A 25,327-nucleotide genomic window follows, 5' to 3' on the forward strand; every position below is an offset into this window, starting at 1 on the left:
ATTTTTTAAAGCAGTTTACTTTCTATCTGATGCCCTGCTCGGAATAAAATAAATGACATTTATGAAGTTACTATTTTTATAGAAATACAGAAATTACAAGAACACAAAACTTCAATGTCACTAATGGTGGGAGGGTGCTCATTAAAAAACAAATCAATGGTTATTTTATAAATTACAAATTTAGGAATAAAGTTCCAAAGATTAGGCAGCCACAAAAATCAACCATTTAATTAAATATAATTTGCCAATTTTTAAAAATAAATTCACTTTTTAGTAAAAATGTTGTAACCATCTGCTCAAGAACAAAGTGAAGTAAATTTAAAGTCCTATGAAATAGTTTCTTGCTTAAGAAATGCATGTTCTTAATTCCCAGGTAATTTGACAACATCTTCTAAAGAAAAAAAAAAATCCTCAAAGAAAGACTTTCATATGAATGAAAGCCAACGTTTTAGAATGGAGTGTAACACATGCACAAAACAACAATAAGTACAAAGACTGGAAATAACATTTTATATTTCTACATAAAAATTCAGCATTTCTTTCCCCAACAGCTTATAATTCTATTCTACAATGAGTCATACAAACAGGTCAAATTTTGACTGAATCTGGTACAAAAATCAAATGTCATTCAACAACCACATTGTTATCTGAAGACATGGAAAGGAACATATCCATTCGAATTCCTAGGGATATTTTAGTATCTCATAAGTGTGTCACACTTTATAAATACAAGTACATTGCTTGAGAAAAATGACTGTGGATTTTCTAAATACATTTAATTAAACCAAAATTAAATTAAGTGTCTGGTTAGAGCTAAATATAATAGAACACCATACCTAAAATTTAAACTGCATCTTTCTCAAAGCTAAATAAAAATTTTGAAACACCCAGAGAATATTATATCTCTACATAGCTGCACAGCCTAAAAACAAAGTTTCCTTCATCACCCACTACAAGACCAATGCTCAACCAATATATTTAACCTGTTTTATTCAGAATAAATTTGTGTTTCACACAAAAAAGGGAAACGTCCCTTTAAAAGCTGTATAATCAATTTTTATGTCAATTTTTCAAACTCTCATAAAAAGGGCCCACAAAGATAATACCGTCTATCAATTTCTCAAAATCGGTAAGTCAACGGTTGACTACATTCCAAAAGTTGCTGAAATTTTTTTTTAATTAAAAATATCAAAACAACTAACTTCTTTTTACTGACTTGTTTATACATGTGTATTTCCTATTTTTTATTCTACTATCTATTCTTTTAAAAACAGTCCCCTTTTTTCAGTACAATTTAGCTTTACATATAAAAACAAGAATGAAATCTACCAAAATACTAACAGTGTTGGCATTAACTATCGCTAACTTTTCTACTTTTCTGTATCCTTAGATTGTTTTTAATGAACATGTAAGTACTTTCAAAATGAAATTTTCTTTTCAACTTTCTTACAACCCTGCTTCTTCACAAGGCTCTGATATGCCAATCTTTTGTGGTAAATTAGGTAGAAAAGTAATATGAATTTAAACAAACACTTTTTAGGTAAAAAAGAAGGTGTCAGAGAATGAGAAAATGCAGGCTTAAAGCATCTTATATAATCATATCTTGTAAATACTTTAAAAACAGGTGGTAACAATTAAAAAATTAGGTAAAAATTCTTTTTCTGCTTCAAATTTACTTTTTTCCAATGAAAATGAAAGCAGATTAGATTTGTGTAAAAAAGGCCCAATTACATCTACATTCTAACTAATTATCTAGGTCTATAAAATAATCTCAAACCATGTACTATTAATACCGCTAAAACTGATTAAAGTAAACCATAAAGAAGACAAAACTTAGAAACCAGCTGTTTTTTAGACAAGTATCAGATATTTTCTGATATGGAAAAGCACTGGACAAAATTATTGAGCATAACAAATACTACAAACAATAATAGTAACCCAAGGCCTCTTACCAATTTCAGCAGGTAGTTGTTTGATTTTGTTCTCTCGAATGCTAAGCATGCTGAGTTTTGACAGGTTTTTGATGTCTTTTTCCACAGTAGTTATTCGATTAAAGCGAAGGTAAAGAGTGGTAAGAGAATCCAGCCTATACACCACTGAAGGAATTTCTCTCAGTTTATTATGCCGTAAATCAAGCATCCGCAGCTTCTTCAAGTTATCAAGAGAGTCAGGCAAACTGGTAAGTGAATTTTCACTTAGAGCAAGTGTCATGAGATTTACTAGACAGCCCACTTCTGCTGGGAGGGACTGTAATTTGTTGCTATATAAATAAAGTTCTGTTAATTGAGTCAACTCTTTGATTGATGATGGCAAGATGTGTATAGACCTCTTGGATAAGTCCAAACGCATTGAGTTCTCTTCCCGGCATTTGTTGAGCTCTTTAATCACCTCTGCATTGCTAGATTTCTTTCTAGTCCCAGGTGCTGGATTTGGCCGTTTGATCGTATTATCAACTGAAAAAGCCACCCCTGGTTGGGCAGCACTGGAGTCCTTCTTTCCATCTTTGGCATCTTTCCCTTTGGTCTTAGGTTCTTTTTCTTTGCTCTCTTTCCCAAAACCTCCAGAGGCTTTTGCCTCCTTTTCTCTTTCCTTGGCTGATGGTGCTTTGGGATCTTTCTCTTTAGAGTCTTTTTCTTTTCCTAAACTACTACTCATGGTGACTCAAGCTTGGGCAAAAACTACATGAACTCCTTTTATTTGCCAACAGCAGAAACTGGAATTCAAAGATGAAGAGACAAAAATCCTACACAATCAAAAAAGGTGTTGGCTTCAAGAAGTAATCGCCATCTGTTACGTGTTGGATCTAAAAGCACTATGCCCATTTCTGATAACTCATTCCAACTGGTAAAATGGTGCTGGTCAATCAATGATTCATTAGAATTCCTGAAATATAATACAGAGAGAGTATTATATTACTTTAGGTTATAAATTTATATTAAGTAAATGGGCTCTGAAAAACAATCTTACTGAAAATTTTGCTATTTTCCTAAGATTTGATACAGTAAATATTTATTGAACACCTTCTACTTTGCAAAATCCATTGAAAAATTATAAAAATTAACAAGGCGGGCTCTCTAAGGAATTTACAATCTAACAGGAAGAGGTAAGATAGGTATGCAAGTCACCAAACTGCAAATGTTTTTAAGAGCTGAAAAGTGGGAGAAATCACAACAGCAACTAATGTCTGAGCGCTTTCTATGTACAAGCACTATTGTATGGAATTTACAAACATTATAACTGCTCTATGAGATAAATTCTTATCTCTATTTTACACACAGAGACGACTGAGGCACAGAAATATTTTTAGTAATTAGCTTTGTGATCCTGGAAAAGTGGCAGAGCTAAGATTCCAATGTAGGTGGTACACTGCCTATATTCTTAATCACTACGGTAAAACTGCTCTATCTGCAGCTAATTACCAGATTCTAGGAACTGCAAAGGTAGCTTTTTTAGTTGATAGTGAGAAGGATTAAAGGTTCTTAGAAGTAGAAAAGGTTCACTGGTAACATGACTGACCCAAAATGATCCACAAAGATTGAAAAGATGAGGGGAGATGGAAGTGAGACAGCACTAACCTAATAAGATCTATTCTTGGTATAAGATTATAATGATGATTATCACATTTAATAATTATTTACTTAAAAAACCACATCAATAGACCATATATACTAAATATATTCCTTAGTCTTACCTTAAATGCCGATGTGAAAGCTTTACAATATTGAATCTTGAATTACAATAAACAAGACTTCTGGTTCCATACAAGATGGAATAAGCCCACTCTACCTTGTTCCTCACATTAATTACAACTTAAAACCCTGACAAAATACATGAAGCAACTAGCAGAATATTCTGAAAGGTAGAGAAAAGAAGGCAGACTGGTTAGGAACCTTGGTTTGCAGATGACCTGGTGGTTAGTACTCTAGGGGTTTTTTGTTTTGCTTTGTTTTTATTTCCTATATATCCTGGCCTGGGCAGTAGAGAAGCCCATAAACCCAAAACACCAATAAGCATGGACTAAAACAAGGTCCAAGGAAAGTCTGCTGTCTCTAGTCAAAGGACTATGAAGAGAATAGCACTGCAGGATGGAACCCTTTTGACTATACCCCTCCTTATTCCACTTGAACACCACAGAAGAAGTCATGTCCCACCCCTCCCAACTGGCACTGAGGCCACAAAGACTGTAGAGTAAAACTCTGCCAACCACCCAGCTCTGCACTAACTTGAAGAGAAGCAGTACACATCCCCCTTGGCATCAGTACTGCAGCCATGGAAACTATGGAGGAGAGCCCTGTTGACCATCCCCACCCTGTACTTAGTAAATGTCAGCCAAGAAGTGGTAGCCCTCTCCCTCTCCACTGGTGCAAAAGCTGTACTATGAGGAAGAATCCTGTGGATCATCCCCTGCCGTGCACTAAGCAAATGTTAGCAAAGAGACAGCACACCACTCCTTCACAACTAGAGGTGGAAGGAGAAAATTATGGAGAGGAGGGAGCTGGAGAAAGGGATTCTTTCAATCTGTGTATTCCCAAGCACACTCCTTAGAAGCTCAGCAAGAAACCAACCAGAATGAAAACAACAAATGCTTTGAGAACTGAACTGTAGTGTGGAATATCACCTATTTTTCAGATTGGTCTTGGGGTGGCATACAAACAGGGCAGACCAGAATACCCCTAAAAAGCACATTAAAAGGATCATACACCATGATCAAGTGAGGTTTATTCCAGGAATGCAAGGATTCTTCAATATACGCAAAACAATTAATGTGATAAACCATATTAACAAATTGAAGGAGAAAGACCATATGATCATCTCAGTAGATGCAGAGAAAGCTTTCGACAAAATTCAACACCCATTTATGATAAAAACCCTGCAGAAAGTAGGCATAGAGGGAACTTTCCTCAACAAAATAAAGGCCATATATGACAAACCCACAGCCAACATCGTCCTCAATGGTGAAAGACTGAAAGCATTTCCACTAAGATCAGGAACAAGACAAGGCTGCCCACTCTCACCACTCTTATTCAACATAGTTTTGGAAGTTTTAGCCACAGCAATCAGAGAAGAAAAGGAAATAAAAGGAATTCAAATCAGAAAAGAAGAACTAAAGCTGTCACTGTTTGCAGATGACATGATACTATATATAGAGAATCCTAAAGATGCTACCAGAAAACTACTAGAGTTAATCAATGAAGTTGGTAAAGTAGCAGGATACAAAATTAATGCACAGAAATCTCTGGCATTCCTATATACTAATGATGAAAAATCTGAAAGTGAAATCAAGAAAACACTCCCATTTACCACTGCAACAAAAAGAATAAAATATCTAACAATAAACCTACCTAAGGAGACAAAAGACCTGTATGCAGAACATTATAAGACACTGATGAAAGAAATTAAAGATGATACAAATAAATGAAGAGATATACTGTGTTCTTGGATTGGAAGAATCAACCTTGTGAAAATGACTCTACTACCCAAAGCAATCTACAGATTCAATGCAATCCCTATCAAACTACCACTGGCATTTTTCACAGAAGTAGAACAAAAAATTTCACAATTTGTATGCAAACACAAAAGACCCCGAATAGCCAAAGCAATCTTGAGAACGAAAAACGGAGCTGGAGGAATCAGGCTCCCTGACTTCAGACTATACTACAAAGCTACAGTAATGAAGACAGTATGGTACTGGCACAAAAACAGAAAGATAGATCAATGGAACAGGATAGAAAGCCCAGAGATAAACCCATGTACATATGGTCACCTTATCTTTGATAAAGGAGACAGGAATGTACAGTGGAGAAAGGACTGCCTCTTCAATAAGTGGTCCTGGGAAAACTGGACAGCTACATGTAAAAGTATGAGATTAGATCACTCCCTAACACCAAAATAATATCAAAATGGATTAAAGATCTAAATGTAAGGTCAGAAACTATCAAACTCTTAGAGGAAAACATAGGCAGAACACTCTACGACACAAATCACAGCAAGATCCTTTCTGACCCACCTCCCAGAGAAATGGAAATAAAAAGAAAAATAAACAAATGGGACCTAATGAAACTTCAAAGCTTTTGCACAGCAAAGGAAACCATAAACAAGACCAAAAGACAACCCTCAGAATGGGAGAAAATATTTGCAAATGAGGCAACTGACAATGAATTAATCTCCAAAATTTATAAGCAGCTCAATAACAAAAAAACAAACAACCCAATCCAAAAATGGGCAGAAGACCTAAATAGACATTTCTCCAAAGAAGATATACAGACTGCCAACAAACACATGAAAGAATGCTCAACTTCATTAATCATTAGAGAAATACAAATCAAAACTACAATGAGATATCATCTCACACCAGGCCATCATCAAAAAATCTAGAAACAATAAATGCTAGAGAGGGTGTGGAGAAAAGGGAACACTCTTTGCACTGTTGGTGGGAATGTAAATTGATACAGCCACTGTGGAGAACAGTATGGAAGTTCCTTAAAAAACTACAAATAGAACCACCATATGACCCAGCAATCCCACTAATGGGCATATACCCTGAGAAAACCATAATTCAAAAAGAGTCATGTACCACAATGTTCACTGCAGCTCTATTTACAATAGCCTGGAGATGGAAACAACCTAAGTGTCCATCATCGGATGAATGGGTAAAGAAGATGTGGCACATATATACAATGCAATATTACTCAGCCATAAAAAGAAACAAAATTGAGCTATTTGTAATGAGGTGGATAGACCTAGAGTCTGTCATACAAAGTGAAGTCAGAAGGATAAAGACAAATACCCTATGCTAACACATATATATGGAATTTAAGGGAAAAAAATGTCATGAAGAACCTAGGGGTAAGACAGGAATAAAGACACAGACCTACTAGAGAATGGACGAGGATATGGGGAGGGGAAAGGGTAAGTTGTGACAAAGCGAGAGAGAGGCATGGACATATATACACTACCAAACGTAAGGTAGATAGCTAGTGGGAAGCAGCCGCATAGCACAGGGAGATCAGCTCGGTGCTTTGTGACCACCTGGAGGGGTGGGATAGGGAGGGTGGGAGGGAGGGAGACATAAGAGGGAACAGATATGGGAACATATGTATATGTATAACTGATTCACTTTGCTATAAAACAGAAACTAACACACCATCGTAAAGCAATTATACTCCAATAAAGATGTAAAAGAAAAAAAACTATATTGGAACCAAAAACCACAAAAATGGGTTAGGGCATGTATTCTGAAACAAAACAGGTTGACTGCTAAACAGAAGGCTTAAAAAGAAATCAAAATTTTATAAGTCTCAAAATGTCCAGGATGTAATCCAAAATTACTCATCATACCAAGAACTAGGAAAATATCAACTTGAATGGGAAAAGACAATCAACAGACACCAACAATGAGATGACAGATGTTGGAATTATCTGACAAGGATTCTAAAGAAGGTCTCAAAAAACAAAACCATAAAAAAAATGCTCCAACAACTACATATACTCTGGAAACATACAAATAACTATAAAGTCTCAACAAAGAAATAAAAGGTAAATCGAGAATCAAATGAAAATTTTAGAGCCAAATAATATAATAAATAAAATTTTAAAACTCACTGGAGGGGCTTCCCTGGTGGCGCAGTGGTTGAGAGTCCGCCTGCCGGTGCAGGGGACGCGGGTTCGTGTCCCGGTCCGGGAGGATCCCACGTGCCGCGGAGCGGCTGGGCCCGTGGGCCATGGCCGCTGGGCCTGCACGTCCGGAGCCTGTGCTCCGCAGCGGGAGAGGCCACAGCAGTGAGGGGCCCGCATACCGCAAAAAAAAAAAAAAAACTCACTGGAGGGGCTCAATAGGATAATGGAGATTATTGAAAATTCAGTGAATTTGAAGAAAGATCAGTAGAAATGATCCAATCTGAACAGCAGAAAGAAAAGAGATTTTAAAAACTCAAAAGAGGGCTTCCCTGGTGGCGCAGTGGTTGAGAGTCCGCCTGCTGATGCAGGGGACACGGGATCGTGTTCCGGTCCGGGAAGATCCCACATGCCACGGAGCGGCTGGGCCCGTGAGCCGTGGCCGCTGAGCCTGCGCGTCCGGAGCCTGTGCTCTGCAACGGGAGAGGCCACAATAGTGAGAGGCCCGTGTACCGCAAAAAAAAAAAAAAAAAACAAAAAACTCAAAAGAGCCTCAGTAAGCTGTGGGACAGAAACAAAATGTCTAATATTTGTTTCTTCAGAATCCCAGAAGAAGAGAAGAATGGATATGGGGGTGAAAAATTATTTAAAGAGACAATGACTGAAACATCTGAAATTTGGCGGGGAGGGGTTGGACTTATAGAGACAAAAAGCTGAGCAAATCCCAAACAGGAAAAACCCAAAGAAATTCATTCCCAGAATATGATAATAAAATTTCTGAAAACTAAGGCAGCCAGAAAACAACATAAACCTATAGGGGAACAATGATTTGAATGACAGTGGATTTCTCATGAGAAATCAAACAGGCGTAAGGAAGTGATATTTTTCAAGTGTTGAAAAAGAAAAGAAGTCAACCAAGCCTTCTTCATTCGGCATAAGCATTCTTCAGGAATGAAGGAAATATAATGACATTTTGAGATGAAGGAAAACAAAGAGAATTTGATGCCAGCAGATCTGCTCTAAAATAATTGTCAAAGGAAGACCTTCAGACAAGAAAGCAAACAGAATGAAAATTAGAACATCGGGAATGAAGAAAGATCTATGGAAAGAGTAATAATATGGATTAATATAACTGGCAATTCTTTTCCTCTTCAGTTTTGTAAATTGTTTGACTGCTGAAAGCAAAGAATATATCTCTGAGGTGGTTGTCAATGTATATAGAGGTACTAAGACAAGTATATGACAAGGGAATGAGAGTGAAAGGACCTGAGTGATGCTAAGATTACTACATTGTATTTGAAGTGGTAAAATGTTGATACTAGTAGACTATGATAACTTAAGAATGTATGTTGTATTTCCTAGATCACAAGAAAAAATATAGAAAGAAGTATACTCAAAAACACTACAGATAAATTGAAATCTTTGTTCAAGTAACCCAGAGTAAGACAGGGAAAGAGAAAAAAGAAAAACAGAGGGCACAAAAAGAAAATTATGAACTGGCACATTTAAATCCAAACGTAGCAATAATTACATTAAATGTAAACATTCTCAACACACCAATTAAAAGAATTTGTCAGAATGAGTTTTTAAAAACATGACCCAACTATATACCATCTACAAGAAACTCAATTCAAATTTAATAACAAAGGGGGAGGGTTAAAAGTATAGAAAAAGTTATACCATGCAAATGCTAATCAAGGAAAGTTTGAGTGGATGTATTAATAGCAAAATAAAATTCAGAGCAAAGAAAACTACCTGGGACAAAGAAGGAGATTAGACTACAAAAAGAAAATGGTCATTTCTCCAATAAGATAAAACATTTCCTAACTGTGTATGCACCAAAGAACAGAGCTTCAAAAGACATAGTAAAAACTGATAGAACTAAGAAAAATCCACAAATCCACAATTACAGTTGGGGATTTCAAAACCCTTCTCAGTAACGGACAAACTACAGTACAGAAAGTTAGCAAGGATATAAGATAACAAACAAATACCATAAATCAAATGGATTTAAATTGACATTTGCAGAATACTCCATTTGATAAAGTAGAATACATACTCTTTTCAAGGCATATGCAACATTCCCCAAGATAGACTATATCTTATATCATAAAAAATCTTAAAGAACTGAAATCATACAAAGTATGTTCTCTTACTATGATGGAATTAAACTAGAAATCACTAATAGGAAGATAACAAAAATCTCCAAACACCTGAAAATTAAACACCATACTTCTAAATAATCTGTGGGTCACAAACAGTAATAAGGAAAATTAAACTATATATTGAGCTGAATAAAAATAAAACTATATCAGAATTTATGAGATGTAGCTTAAGTAGTGCTTAAAGGGAAATACATATTACTGAATGATTATATTAGATTACATTAGAAAAGAAGAAAAACTGCAGATCAATAATCTAAGTTCCCACATCAAGAAACTTGAAAAGGGCAAAAGGAACACGAAGCAAACAGAAGGAAAATACAATATAGAACAGAAATTCATGAAATTGAAAACTGAAAAGCAATAAATAAAAATCAATAAAACCGAAAGCTGGTTCCTTAAAAAGATCAACAGAATTGATAAACATCTGGCAACTCTGACAAAGAAAAAAAAAAAGAGAACACAAATTACCAATATCAGGAATGAAACAGAGAATACAGTTAAATACTCCACAGGCATTAAAAGAATAATAGGAGAACACTAAAAATAACTCTTTGGATTTAAATTCAACAAGTTAAAGTCGACCAAATCCTTGATAACCACAAATTACCAAAACTCACCCAAGATTAAACAGATCATCTAAATAGTCCTATCTATAATTGCTAAAGAAACTGAATTAATAGTTTAAAACTTTCCAAAAAAGGAAATTACTAGGCACAAATGATTTCACTGGAGAATTCTAACAAAGATTTAAAAAAGAAATAACACCAATTCTACACAGTCTCTTCCAGGAAGTACTCATTTTATGAAGCCAGCATTATCCTGATACCAAAACCAGATAAAGACAATACAACAACAATAAGGGGGAAAAAAAGCAAGCAAGCAAGCTACAGGCCAACAGCCCTCAGAAACAGAGATGCAAAAATCTTCAATGACATATAAACAAATCAATACAGCTTTTACTACTCCTATTGAACACAGTACTTAAAATCCTAACCAGTGCAATAAGGCAAGAAAAAGAAACAACATACAGATTACAAAGGAAGAAATAAAACTGTCCCTGTTTGGAGATGAAATGTTTATCTATGTAGAACACTACAGGGATTCTCAAAAAACTCATAGAACTAATAAGAGAGTTTAGCGTGGTCAAAGGAAACAAGGTCAACACACAAAAATCGATCATATTTCTCTTTGTTAGAAACAAACAAGTGGAAACCAAAATTAATACCATTTGCAATCACTCCAAAAAATTAAATACTTAGGTATATATATAATATGGAATATGTATGCTTAAAACTATAAAACAATGATGAAAGGAATAAAAAATGACCTTCATTTAAGTTTCCTCCATTTCTTTCTGGGTCTGGATAGCTTTTTACTGCTACACAATATTCCATTGTCTGGATGTCCCATAATTTATTTATCTATTCACCTATCACCTACTGAAGATCATCTTGGTTGCCTCCAAGTTTTGGCAATTATTAATAAAGCTGTTATAAACATTCTTGTGTAAGTTTTTGTTCAGACATAAACTTTCAACTCATTTGGGTAAATACCAAGGAGAGTGATTGCTGGGTTGTAATGATAAGAGTATGTTTAGTCTTGTAAGAAACTAACAAACTGCCTTCCAAAGTAGCTATACCATTTTGCATTTCCATCAGCATTGTTGCTCCACATCTTCACCAGCATTTGGCAACGTCCAGTTGATTTTGACAAACATGCAAAAGCAACCCAATGGAGGAGAACAGCCTCTCAACAAATGCTGTTGGAATAACTGGACCTCTATAAGCAAGAAAAAGACCTTTGACCTAAATTTCATACCTTACAAAAAAGTTAACTCAAAATGTATCAAAGATCTATGTGAAAAAAAAAAACTATAAAACTTTTAGAAGAAAACATAGGAGAAACTCTTTATAACCTATGGTTAGGCAAGGAATTAATAAGACAGCAAAAGCACAAACATTAAAGGGAAAAAATTGATAAACTGGACTTCATCAAAATTAAAAACTTTTGCACTGTGTATCACTCAGTTAAGAGGACGAAAAGACAGGCTACAGCCTGGGAGAAAATGTACCAAGAATACATAAAGGACACCTTTCATCAGTAAGAAAACAATCAATCCAATTAGAAAATGGGCAAAAGACTTGTAGAGACACTCCACCAAAGGTAAAAATGACAAATAAGCACATGTAAACATGTTGGACATCATTAGCCATTAGAAAAATGCAAATATAACTACACACTTATTAGAAAGCTAAATTTAAAAATACAGATGTTACCGAGTGCTGATGAAAATGTGGAGAAACTGATGAAAATGTAAAACGGTAGAGTCACTATGGAAAACAATTTGGCAGTTTCTCATAGTTAAACATACACTTGTAGCACACAACCCAACAATTGCACCCCTAGATATTTGTCCTAGGGAAATAAAAACTTGTGTTCACACAAAAATCTGTATACAAATGTTCACAGCAGCTTTATTTGTAATACCTCCAAAGTGAAAACAACCCAAACGCCTTTTACTGGGTGAACTGATAAACTGTGGTACATCCATACAATGGAATACTATTCAACAATAAAAAGGAACGAACTATCCTTGCACACAAAATCTTCGATGAACCTCAGGGGCATTAGGGGTTAGTGACAAAGTATCAAAAGGTTACAAACTACATGATTCTGTTCACATAATATTCTTAAGTGACAAAAGTACAGTGATGGGGACAAATCAGTGGTTATCATGGCTTAGGACTAGGGTGAGAGTGTGACTATAAAGGAGTAGCATGTGGGAGCTTCTTTGAAGTGATGAAATAGTTCTGTACTTTGTGGTGGTGGTTATTGGTGGTTACAAGAATCTACACATGTGATCAAATTTCATAGGACTATGAACCCCCACCCTCCAAAAAAAGACTGCATGGAAAAACTGGTGAAATCTCAAACAAGAACTGTAGTTTCATTAACAGTATTGTGCCAATGTCAACTTCCTGGTTTTGATAATTGTACTACAGTTATGTAAGATGTTATCATTGGTGAAAAATAAGTAAAGGGTACAGGAGAACTCTCTGTACTAATAATTTTATAAATTCTATGAGTCTAAAATTATTTCAAAAGAAAAATGTAAAAAATAAAATACAATGGACGATACAAATCTACCATATGTAGATTACAAAGAAGTATACTGGCGTTTCTTAAATAAGTGAAAGTTTAAAAGGCACATTTAAAAAAAGCATATTTTGAAAATCAAAATTTTTTAAAATAAGTGAATAAGCAATTCAAATTGGCTGGGAAAAGATTCTCTCAATCTTGTTCAGTATAAGATAAAAATATATACCCATTCATAGATATCACTTGATTTGGGAAAGTACATATTTCAACTGACTGGACTATAAGCAGAAAGAAAAAATTTAAGTGGGAGTGCAGTGAAGGAAACTTTAGGACAAGGAGCCCTTGATGAAAAGATATATATACAAAGATATAAAACTAGCAAAAGTACCACAGACCACAAGTTGCAAGCAGTTGTATCTGAAGAAGCAGGGTGTTTTTGTTTTTGTTGTTTTTAGGTCAATTCCATTTATTTGTATTTGTATTTAAGAAGGCTACAATGATGCCTGGCATATGACAAATATTTTTTGAGTGAACAAATCAAACAATTCATCTCTTTTATATAAACTGCACAAAATTATAAAGCTAACAATCAGATTATTGTTAGTGACTATATTTTGCAACACATTTTATACTAAGTGATTGTTCATATCAAGTTCTTTGATCTTTTATTCAATCATGCTACATGTTAGAAAAGCAGAGGTCAGAAAATCTTTATATATAAATTTTTATGAGTATCATTAATAGTAAAACCACAGAGTCAATAATAGAACAAAAATGAAAATAATCCGTCAGATCTCTCAAAATTTGAATATTGTGCCATTAGGAAAATTTTTGAAGATAATTCAGTAGTGGTAATGACTATCATGTTGGGGTGAGGTTAAAAAAGAAAAAAATGCTGAATATATTATGATAAGTAGTCAAGGAGGAATTACTGCAAAATGTTTTATGTATATGGAAAAGCATTAGAAAAGAAAATTGGAAAATAATGGACTGTTTTATTGTGGAGGTAATGGGACTATATATAATTTGAAAAATTTTTTTATTGGAGTATAGTTGATTTACAATGTTGTATTATTTTATTTTTATTAATCATACCTTAATAGTACTTATACCAAAAAAAATTTAAGCATATTCAAGGACATTGGCTAAAGAAAAAACAAAACAAAACAAAACTGTAGCGTGATAGACAATCTCATAGTCTGAGTTTCACAGAAAATAAGGCCCAAGGCAAAACTTAGGTGCTAGAACCTGTTTCTCCATGCCTTCAACCTGAGCTGGCCTTTTCAACTTTCATTAACCTATAGAATGTAACAAAAACAATTCTGTACCAATTTAGACTGCAAGAGGCCTTGCATGCTTCTGCTCTCTCTCTCCAGACCCTTGCCTCTCTATGTGAACAGACCAGGGCTAGCCTGGTATAGTAGGGTGGTCTTTAAAGTCATGGATTGTAAAAACCTGCTGAGCTCACAGAAGCCAATTCAGGCAATGAGGCATATATGGACAGTAGATGAAACTACACAGGTGACTCTACAAAGCCCTCAATTTAGTAATTTTTATCTAAGTTTCATGCTACCCACATACTTAATAAGCCTATTTCCACTATTTATAACTCTTGTCATATCCTACGATTATTATGACAATGACCTCTAAATTATATGAAAGTATTTTACTCGTTGTTTCTTATATGTCTTTATACTCTTCCCTCTCCCCAACTGGCATGTAAGTTCAATGAGAGCAGAACTTTTTCAATGCTGAACGAATCTGCTCTTAAGTACTGGTTGAAACAAAAAACTACAGAAGACAGAGCAATGAGATTACCTCAGATAATGTGTTTCTTGGTTAAAAAATTCTATTTTTCCCCGAGGTCCCCTGAAAGAAGTCTTACTCCATAAGACTTCCATAAGATAGAGTCCTTGTCTCTCTTCTTCACAGGTATACTGTTAGCATCTGTATCAGTCTGGAATATAGCAGATGCTGAATAAATATGAGCTAAATGACTAAGTCAAATTGAGAGAGTATCCCTGATAGTATGGATAAATTCAAAACTTGTTTATAGCTTACAAACTAAGACTATATAACATATTAAAAGAATGAAATCAGATATTTAAACTTAATTTCAAAGAGAAAAGTGTTTTAAGAAATCATTGCACAGAAAATGACTTTAGTATCCTTTTAATGCCAACATAAACATTTTCTTGTCACCTAACTAGGTACTGACAGCTGATTCTAGATAGCCAAGTCTTTTGATTCTTTATTCACAGAGTCAATCAGTGGCAGAGGCAGGAATGAACCAAAGCTTTACTTTCTAGGAATCTTTCTGCTACCGCATTCTACTATACCATACATACATAACTAATGGATACGTTATTTCCACTTATACCCAGCTACTTGAGTAAATTATTACAAATTCTTTCCTATATAAATACGTAAGAATTTAACTTATTAAAATCATTTACAAGAATCACACTTATTTGTATCTTCCCACAAAGTTAGGTACCATGTTAAGTGTTATATTAAGTGAATTGAGGAGACAGAGTTTTTTCCCTTGGGAGCTCACAACTTAAGAAAAGTTATACTGATTTGGACACAATGTCAATGCTGTATGTTATTAGCTAGATCATATTTTAGGCTATAGCAGCCTTTTTTTTTCTCATGTAGGCTCAGAACCAGAAAATCACAAATTTTATTTGTTTTGAACCAACTTACTACTAAGGACTCCTGCCCCAAATAATTCTAGTTCTAAACATGTATATTCCTTTTCCTCTTCACATAAAAGCAGACAATATTTTTCAGAGTTTATATTTTGACATATTAATAAAAAACTTTCAGCATTTCCACATTGGTAAGTCTAACAGTCAGTTCCTCATCCTTGTCTTACTCAAAACTATTGACAGCATTTAACAAGACTGATCATCCTTCTCTCCTTGAAACACTCTACAATTGGCTTCCAGGATACCACTCTCCCTTGGTATCTCACTGGCACTCCTCAGTATCCTGTGCTGGTTCCTTCCCATCTTCGCAATCTCCAAACATAAGAAATTCCCAGGACTCACATCTCTTCTCTGTCGTACTCACTTTCAAGTAGGGACTCGATGATTTCACCCAGTCCCATTATTTTAATGCTACCTACACGCTCTCAATGCTCAAATACCATCTCCAACCTGGATGTTTTTCCTTAACTCCAGAGATCTGTATATCCAGTTGCCTATTTGGCATCTCTACTTGGATATGTAACAAGCATCTCAAATTAAAATGACTTAAGTTGAACTCCTGAATGTGTTCCATCTTCTCAATCTTCTTCTCCATCTCAATAAATGGCAAGTGCATCCTTTCAAATGCTCAGGCCAAAAACCGTGGAGGCTTCCTTGACTTTTCTTTCACTCAATCTGACATCCAATCCATCAGAAAACACCATTGCTCTATCTACCAAGAATCCAACCACTTCATACTACCTCCGCATTTAAAAGCCCCCATCACCTCTTGCCTGGACTGTAGCCTTCTGGCCTCCTACGTTCCATCTTTACCCCCTTAACAGACTGTTCTCTTAGCAATCACTGTGATCCATTTAACTGTTAAGCCTGATTATGTCACTCTTTTACTTTAAAAAATCTGATGGTTTCCCAGGCTCTTACTCTGACCTTCAAGAGCCCTTTCATGCTCTAGTCCTTTCTCTCTCTATATAGTCCTTTCTCCCAAATATCCACATTGCTTGCTCCCTACTTAAATATCTCATTCTTGACTACAACATATAAAATAAAAATATCTCTTTCCTATTCTTCTTCCTCTGCTTTATTTTTCTTCACAGCACTCACTACCTGGCAAAAAATATACTTAATGATTGATTTTGTTTATTGTCTCCCTCTCTCCCAAGAATGTGAGCTCTCTGAAAGCAAGGACTTCTGATTGTTTGGTTTACAGCTGTATATTCAGAGCCTAGAACCTGGCCAATACTAGATGCCCATTAAGTATTTAACACATAAATGAAAGAACAAATGAAAAAACCCAGATAATAATTTTTTAGAATTCCTTCCTCTTTAGTAAATATAAATGATTAGTTTCAAAATACCTTTTATACCTCAATAAAACAAAAACTAAAATGAAAAATATAGAAGGCACAATATAGAATTGTGTCATTTCCCACACCTATCAAGAGTTACCACTACAATAACAAGATACAAAGGATTTCATTGAGTGATATTATGACATATACTATTCAACTTAAGATACTTTTGTTTATTTTAAGATTGCTTCTGTCACAGCTGTTTGTCAACTTGTTTGGGGAACAGAAACAGAGGAAACAGAAAGGCAGGAAATTTTAATAAATTTTTTTCATATAATTGAAAACAATTATCCTAAAATATCTTTTATACCCTGCAAGTACTGACTTGAAAAGATTACTTTTTGTCTCACATTTCTAATCCATTTATTACTATTCCCTAGAATTAAGGAAACATTCTAATTACGAATTCAAAAACTTCTGTCCAAACCTTGGACCTGAAAGGAAATACTACCAAGAAAACCCCAAGGGAGATGTGAGGAAAGAGAAAACAGTGAGTGTTTTTTACATAAAAAGGACACTATCATCATCTAAATAAACTTTTATCTAGTTCTCACTGGGCACCTGAATTAATGATGCCATGCATAAAAGATAAAATTAAACTAGCAACATATTGTACTAATAAGTAAGCAAAGCAGACTAATGCAAAAGGAGAAAAAGAACAATGCTGAATTACAATGAACTGATATGCTCAATTTTTAAAAAATGAAAACATTCCAATTCATATATTCCTTAATTTTTTTCATCCTGTAACAGCAAGTAGAAATCTCTGGGAAACCTAACAAAATAGTAACATTAGCTGAAACCTGCTTGAGGCACAAAGGGAGCAACATACTGAAATCCACAGCTTGCTGTTTCCTTTATGTAAGGGGAACAAAGTCTCATAAGTGGAACACTCTTAGTCTTTTGGTGTTAACTAGCCCCTAATCATAAGTCACTGGCTTCATGTTGGTTTATCCTCTCAGTTTTTAACCTTCCACTGATTATATCAAATCTCTACTGTCCATATTATACATGAGGCCTAAGGTTTAAATAAACTTAGCCTTTTCTCATGCCATTCTCAAGTCACTAAAATTCCAAACACTTCTCCCCTCTACCCACTAGAGTTCTGTATTGCATTCTCCTTTGTGTTCACTGTCTTCAGGCTCAGTCATTTTCCCATGTGTCCTCACAATGTAAGACTCTTACACTCCAGAGCTGCCAATCAATCAATTCTTAACATCTTAACAACTTGGGTCACAAGTCCCACTTTTGGAGCTGAGCTTGCTGATAATTTCTCCTTTGACCATCCCAGCATTTCTTAAACCGATTACCTCTTCACAGTTTTAATTTTAAATCCTAAACAATAATCCAATCACTACACCAAGTTTTAGCTTTTTCTATTTCTTTTCCCTCTGGCTTCCTCGAATGATCAATTCCCAAGCGTCTCAAACTCCGTGTTACTTCTTATTGTGCCCAATCCCCACAACTCTTACCATATTCTTAACCTTCACTAAGCTATTACATAAGATTCCAAATTCATCTCCCTGACTCTAAATTCTAAACAGCAACCCCTTCTCCATCCCAACCAGTGATGCCAGACTAAGCATCTTCAGGCTAAATCACTGATTTGAAGCCACTCCCCTACTCAACACACACACAAATAAGTACACATACATATACCTACACATATGTATAAACACACATTAGGTTTCTCCATAATCAGGCTCCAATCTATCTTTTCCATGTTTACCTTTTGCACCCTTAATACACTCCATTCCAGTCTTACCATACTATTGACACAGTAGGCTTAAAATGCTTTCATATAACCATATCTTTGCTCGGACTGCTTCTTCTGTGGGGATGATCTTTTCCTCCTCTCCACATTTACTCCCTAGTCTCCCTGGCCATACCCTGTATACACTATCCTCATCAGTATTCTATTTCCTGAACAGAAGGTACTGCTTCCTGTGTCCATACCTATACTCTTGCTGTTTGCTCCTCTGCTTGTACGTCTTCCCCGTTCACATCTGTTCCTTTTCCAAGTACCACCTTTCCAGATGAACCCATAAACATCTCTTGAGACTTCTGGTAATCACTTTTGCCAGAAAGTCTTTCCTACATTCTTCTGATTAGGCTAGGTATCTAGCCTCCTCCTCCTGGGAGGAGCTCTTATGAATGTCTGTCACTATATAACATGAATTTTAAAAAAATTACTGGTTTTATTTTAAGTTCCTAGGTAAATCTTTATACCTCAAATTCTTGTTAACTTTCACAACAGCAGTATACTTGTCTTTTATATATTCTCTCTGTTCCTTTTAGGATCTGTGTTTTTCTTATTTCTTTAGTAAATCTGTAATAACATTGTTGAGTGTCAAAAAATTAAGCACATCTATTCTGCATCCTGAACAACTCAATACTAAAGCAACTGAATGTTGCAGAGCAAGTTGGGCATCCACCCGAGTGATCGTGGGAGGTGACAAATCAAAATGTCCCACAGCAGAAAGAGTCATAGCCCAAGCAGATTAAAGAGGTATAAGTATAGAAGACCCACTGCATCTTGGATTGCAGAGCCTGGGTGAGATGTGAAAGACAATCCCACAAGAGGCAGCTCAGTATAGGGTATCAGAGCCTGAGCAGGACAGGGTGGATATCAACATGTACTGGTAACACACAAGAGGTATTAGAGTTCAAGTGAGGTGGGGATGGGTATCCTCATAGGGAGATGGCTCAGCATGGAGAATCAGAGTCTTATTGGGACAAGAAGAGCATCCACAGGTGGTGACAAACCAGTGGGCGATACTGGAATCTAAGAATGGTGAGGAACATGTCTACATGGAGGGGTGGGTGGTTAAGGGGTAGGTGGCATGGCATGGAAAGTTACGAGTCCAAGCAAGGTGAAGAGGTCATCTATGCAGAGTGGTCTGACAGGGGGAGTCAAAGTCTGGGTGAGGTGGGGGGTGGAGGTTTGGGAGGACTTCCAAACATGGTGGCCTGTCAGCACAGGATGTCAAAGCCAAGTGAAGGTGACATCAGAGAAAACAGTACAGTAAGTAACTCTGAAAATTCTCTCCTCCATAAAAACAGCAAGAAAAATGACAAAAACAGTTGGAATAAACTCTATCAGAACTCTCAAAATTAGCCAAGAGCTTGTACACAGGATGCATTTACAAAAAGGAAGAAAGGATCTCAGTAAGAACAACAAGCTTTGTGACATTTTAACTTGCCCTAGTCCCTTCCCCTGCTCTCCAAATCCATGACAGCCTTGAAAAATTACAGTCCACATTCCCAGCTCAGCTTAGCAGACACCAGACGGAACAGAACAAAGCTGGAGCTCATTCAAAGCTTCATTCACCAACAACCCCTCCGAATTATCACTATTTGACCTGTCTGGTGGCTCCTGGAAAGACCCCATTTGCAACACTATCTGTATTTGACCTAACTCAGAACTTACTCAGTGCAAAAGACCTTTTCCCCAAGAGGACGTTTGTTGAAAACAATTACAGGCGAGTATTTTATCCTCACAGTTGCTTAAGGCAGTGAACAGTTGGAGCAAACAGACTAATCAAAAAGATTGAAAGGAATATCTCAGAATGAGATATCATAGGAACTTTGAAAAGCTCCCACGTTCCTGGGAATCTAGAAGCTTATGTACACACTTAATGCTATGTGCATGGCTAGAGCTGTGTATACACTCAGCAAGACCTGAGAAGGCCCTAAGGTATCACTTTTGACAAACTAACTTTGGAGCTGTGTACAAGCAGAAAGCAACAGCTAAGGCAGTTAACTGCCTGGATGAGTGCTGAAGGTATGCCCTAATACACACAGAGGTCTTTGGCAAAGACTGGGAGATTTACTGGTTGCAGGCATTTAAAGAAGTCTCTGCCCAATCATTAGCCAACCACTAAGCTAACCAAATAGTGACTTCACTGGCCACATGAAACAGAATTAGTTCACAAAGTTACTACACCAACAGCAACCACAATAAGCAGGAACAATAAACACCCCCAGAAAGGGGGCAAAATCTAATTTCCATAATTGCCACATTTTGTTATTTAAAGTGTCCGTTATTTGGACATTTTTATGCTATCTAAGATGCTCACGTTATTTAAATGTACATTTAGTATTTTAAATGTCCATAGTTTTTCAATAAAAAATTACAAGATAGGCAAAGAAATAAGAAAGAATGGCCCAAACACAGGAAGAAAAGCAAACAACAGAAACTGTCCCTAAGGAAATTCAGATGTTGGACTTACTAGACAATGACTTTAAGCCAGCTATTTTAAATATGAGCTAAAAGAAAACATGTCTATAGAACTAAAAGAAGGCAAGAGAAAAATGTCTCACCAAACAGAGAATGTGAATAAAGAGAAAAAAAGTTACTAAAAATATTAAATTCTAGGGCTTCCCTGATGGCGCAGTGGTTGAGAGTCCACCTGCCAATGCAGGGGACATGGGTTCGTGCCCTGGTCCGGGAAGATCCCACATGCCGCGGAGTGGCTGGGCCCGTGAGCCATGGCCGCTGAGCCTGTGCGTCCGGAGCCTGTGCTCCTCAGCAGGAGAGGCCACAATAGTGAGAGGCCTGCGTACTGCAAAAAAACACAAAAAAACAAAAAAACAAAAAATAGAATTCTAGAGTTCAAAGTACAATAACTTTGAACTCTAGAAATGAAAAATTCTCTAGAAAGGTTCAACAGCTGATATAAGCAAGCAGAAGAAACAATGAACTCAAAATAGGTCAACTGATATTATCCATTGAGGAATAGAAAGAAAAAAGACAGAAGAAATAGAAAGAAAAAAGAATGAAGAAAAATACACAGAGCATCAGAGATCTGCGCACACCATCAAGTGAACATTTTAAATAACAATACACATAAATAGAGTCCTGGAAGGAGACGAGAGAAGGTGGCAGAAATACTGGAAGAAGTAAGGGCCAAAAATTTCCTTCCAAGTTTTGAAGAAAAACATTAATCTACACCTCCAAGAAGCTGAACAAACTCCAAGCAGAATAAACTTAAAGAGATCTACACATAGGCACATCCTTACCAACTGCTAAATGACAAAGACAAAAAAAATAAATCTTGAAAGCAGCAAGAGAAGCAACTCATCATGTATGAGACATAAGAAGATTAACAGTCACTTCCACAAGTCATTTCTTTTCAGAAAATATGGAGGCCAAAGGCAGTGGGAAGACATATTCAAAGTTCTGAAAGGAAAACCAAATAAACAAAAAATGTCAAGAATTCTATATGCAGCAAAACTACCCTTCAATAAAGGTAAAATTAAAACATTCCCAGATAAGCAAAAACTAAAAGAATTTGTTGCAGACCTGCCCTACAAGAAGTGCTAATGTGAGTCCTTCAGGCTGAAATGGAAGGGCACTAGACAATAACTCGAATACAAATAAAGAAAGAGCACTGGCAAAAGTAACTACAAAAATAAATATAAAAGACACTATAAATGTATTTCTTGCCTATAGCTTTTTTCTCCTATCCAATTTAAGAGAACTGCACAAAGCAGTAATTATAAATGTGTTGATGGGCACACAATGTACAAAGATGTAATTCTGTATGACAGTAACAGCAAAAGGTGGTGGGGGGGAGTGGAGCTAGCTATATAGGCACAATGTTTAAGTAGACTGTTGAAATTAACGTGGTTTAATCCAAACTAGATTCTTATGACTTAATATGTTAATTGTAGGACAGCCACTAAAAAATGACAAAAGAATTTTAAAAGTACTCTAAAAAATATCTAACACAGAAGAAGACAGTGATGGAGGAAAAGAGAAACAAAAAACATGTGACACACAGAAAACAAAGTAGCAGGGTGCAAATTCTACCTTATCAATAACTAAATGTAAATAGATAATATTAAACCCTCAATTTAAAAGCCATTAGTTCGTAGAATGGATTAAAAAAAAGTGATCCAACTGTATGCTGTCTACAAGGGATAACAGTTTAGATTAAAACACATGAATAGATTGAAAGTAAAATGATGAAAAAAGGTATACCACACCAATACTAACCAGACAAAACAGACTTTAAGACAAAAATTATTACTAAAGACAAGGGACATTTTATAACAATAGAAGGGTAAATCCATCAAGCAGATAAAACAATTACAAACACATATGCACCTAACAGAGCATCAAAATATATTAAATGAAAACTCACAGAATTGAAGGGAAAAAACAGATGATTCAACAATAATAGTGACTTCAATACCCTACTTTCAATACTGGGTAGAACAACTAGATATATCAACAAGGAATAGAAGACCTGAACAACACTATAAGCCAACTAGGCCTAAGAGACATTTATCAATACTCCACCAAACAACAGCAGAATATTCACACTCTTCTCAAGTGAACAGAAAACACTCTCTAGGACAAACTATATTTTGGAACATAAAACTTTAAGTTTCTGTAAGTAAAATGGAAAATACATTCTCCAACCACAAAGTAATAAAATTAAAAATCAACAAAAGAAACCTGAAAAATTCACAAATATGTAGAAATTAAAAACCACATTCCTAAAACAATCTATGAAGAAACCACAAAGGGAATTAGAATCCCAAGCAGATGAGAAGAGTGTCCACACAAGAGGGTGTCCAATTCCCTAGCAAAGGAAGTCAGAGCCCCTGTAAGCCAAGGAAGGTGTTACTAGAAGTGGCCTGATGTGGACTATCAAACCTGAGCCAGGTAAGGAGAATACATAGCTCTGCAGACCCAGGTATTTGGCAGACATTTTCTTAAAAATGAAGCAAGTGAGCCCATCACTTCACATAAAACAACTGAGAATATTTGTTGCCAATGACAAAATTAGAGTTAAAACAAAAATCAGAACTTTGGAAAACACGTATCTTCTTATCATGAGCTTGAAAAGCTACTCAGTATTTAAAGACATTTCTTTCTTTTTTTTTTTTTGTGGTACACGGGCCTCTCACTGTTGTGGCCTCTCCCATTGCGGAGCACAGGCTCCAAACGCACAGGCTCAGCGGCCATGGCTCACGGGCCCAGCCGCTCCGCAGCATGTGGGATCCTCCCGGACCGGGGCACGAACCTGCGTCCCCTGCATCGGCAGGCGGACTCTCAACCACTGCGCCACCAGGGAAGCCCTTTGAGACTTTTCTGATGAGATCAGTGGCATTATTAACAAATGTGGATGTTTAAAATATTGTACTATAAAGTGTGCCAACATTTAGGAAATCGACATAACTCAATAAAACAGTATTTTCCAGTTGACTAATTTATGATGATTTGAAAATCACAAATGGGTAACAGAGCCACTCAAATTACAAGACAAATGAATGAGCCATATTTTAATGGAATGAAAAGTCCACAGGTTGGCACTGGAAAAGCTGAACATCCATAGGCCAAAAGGAAAAGAAAAGAGGAGAGGAGAGAGAGGACAGCAGAGGAGGAGGAGGAGGAGGAGGAGGAAGGGAGGAGGGAGGGAGGAAGGAGAAAAATAAAAAAAGAACCTAAATCTCACACTGTACAAAAATTAATTCAATTAATTTAAAATTAATTAAATAAAAGCTAACTCAAAATTATGATATTTTTAGATATAAAATGTAAACCTATAAAACTTGGAGAAGTAAAGAAATGAGAAAATCTTTGGGACCTAGAGCCAGGTGAAGATCTCACAGGCATGACACCAAAAGTACAACCCATAAAAGAAAAAGATTGATAAACTGAACTTCATTAAAAATTTAAAATTTTGCACTGCAAAAGACCCTGTTAAGAGGATGGAAAGACAAGCTATGGGAGAAAATATTTGAAAACCTCATATTCAACAAAGGTCTTACATCTAAACACATAAAGAACTCTCAAAACTCAACATGAGAAAAACAACCCAACTGGAAAATGGGCAAAAGAGAGGTGTAAACATTTCACCAAAGAGCAGATACATATGGCAAATAGCACAAGGTGTTCAACATCATTAGCTATTAGGGAAATGAAAATTAAAACCACAATGAAATATTACTACACTCTGTCAGAGCACCTTAAATAAATAAAAAATAGTAATAACATTAAATGTGGACAAGAATGCAGAGAAGCCAAATATCTTATATACTGCTGGTGGGAAGGTAAAACAGAGGTGAATACAAAAATTCTGAAGAAATAGTTTAGTGATTACTTATAAGTTATAAGTAATTAGTTATAACGTATAACTAATATGTATATGGTACATATACCTACCATATAATCCAGCATTTCACTCTTCGGCATTTACCTCAGAAAAATGAAAACTTGTGCTCACACAAAAAACCTGTACACTGGGACTTCCCTGGCAGTCCAGTGATTAAGACTCTGCACTCCCCAGTGTTTAAGAATCTGCCTGCCAATGCAGGGGACATGGGTTCGAGCCTTGGTCTGGAAAGATCCCACATGCCACAGAAGCAACTAAGC

The 25,327-nt window shown here is 35.9% G+C and overlaps 1 protein-coding gene across 2 annotated transcripts in view; it reads right to left on the reverse strand.

The window, feature by feature from the left end:
- The window catches only part of SHOC2 (SHOC2 leucine rich repeat scaffold protein), a 113,148-nt gene that overhangs the window by 43,749 nt on the left and 44,072 nt on the right, over positions 1 to 25,327 (reverse strand). For both annotated transcript variants that reach the window (XM_082854669.1, XM_082854670.1), the window contains one exon: positions 1,953 to 2,883. In XM_082854669.1, the coding sequence (XP_082710795.1) occupies positions 1,953 to 2,655 (703 nt within the window). In that variant the 5' untranslated portion in view covers positions 2,656 to 2,883. The remainder of the gene's footprint in view (positions 1 to 1,952; positions 2,884 to 25,327) is intronic.

The sequence above is a fragment of the Leucopleurus acutus genome, assembly GCF_964270905.1.
Source record: "Leucopleurus acutus genome assembly, chromosome: 14".
Lineage (NCBI taxonomy): Eukaryota > Metazoa > Chordata > Mammalia > Artiodactyla > Delphinidae > Leucopleurus > Leucopleurus acutus.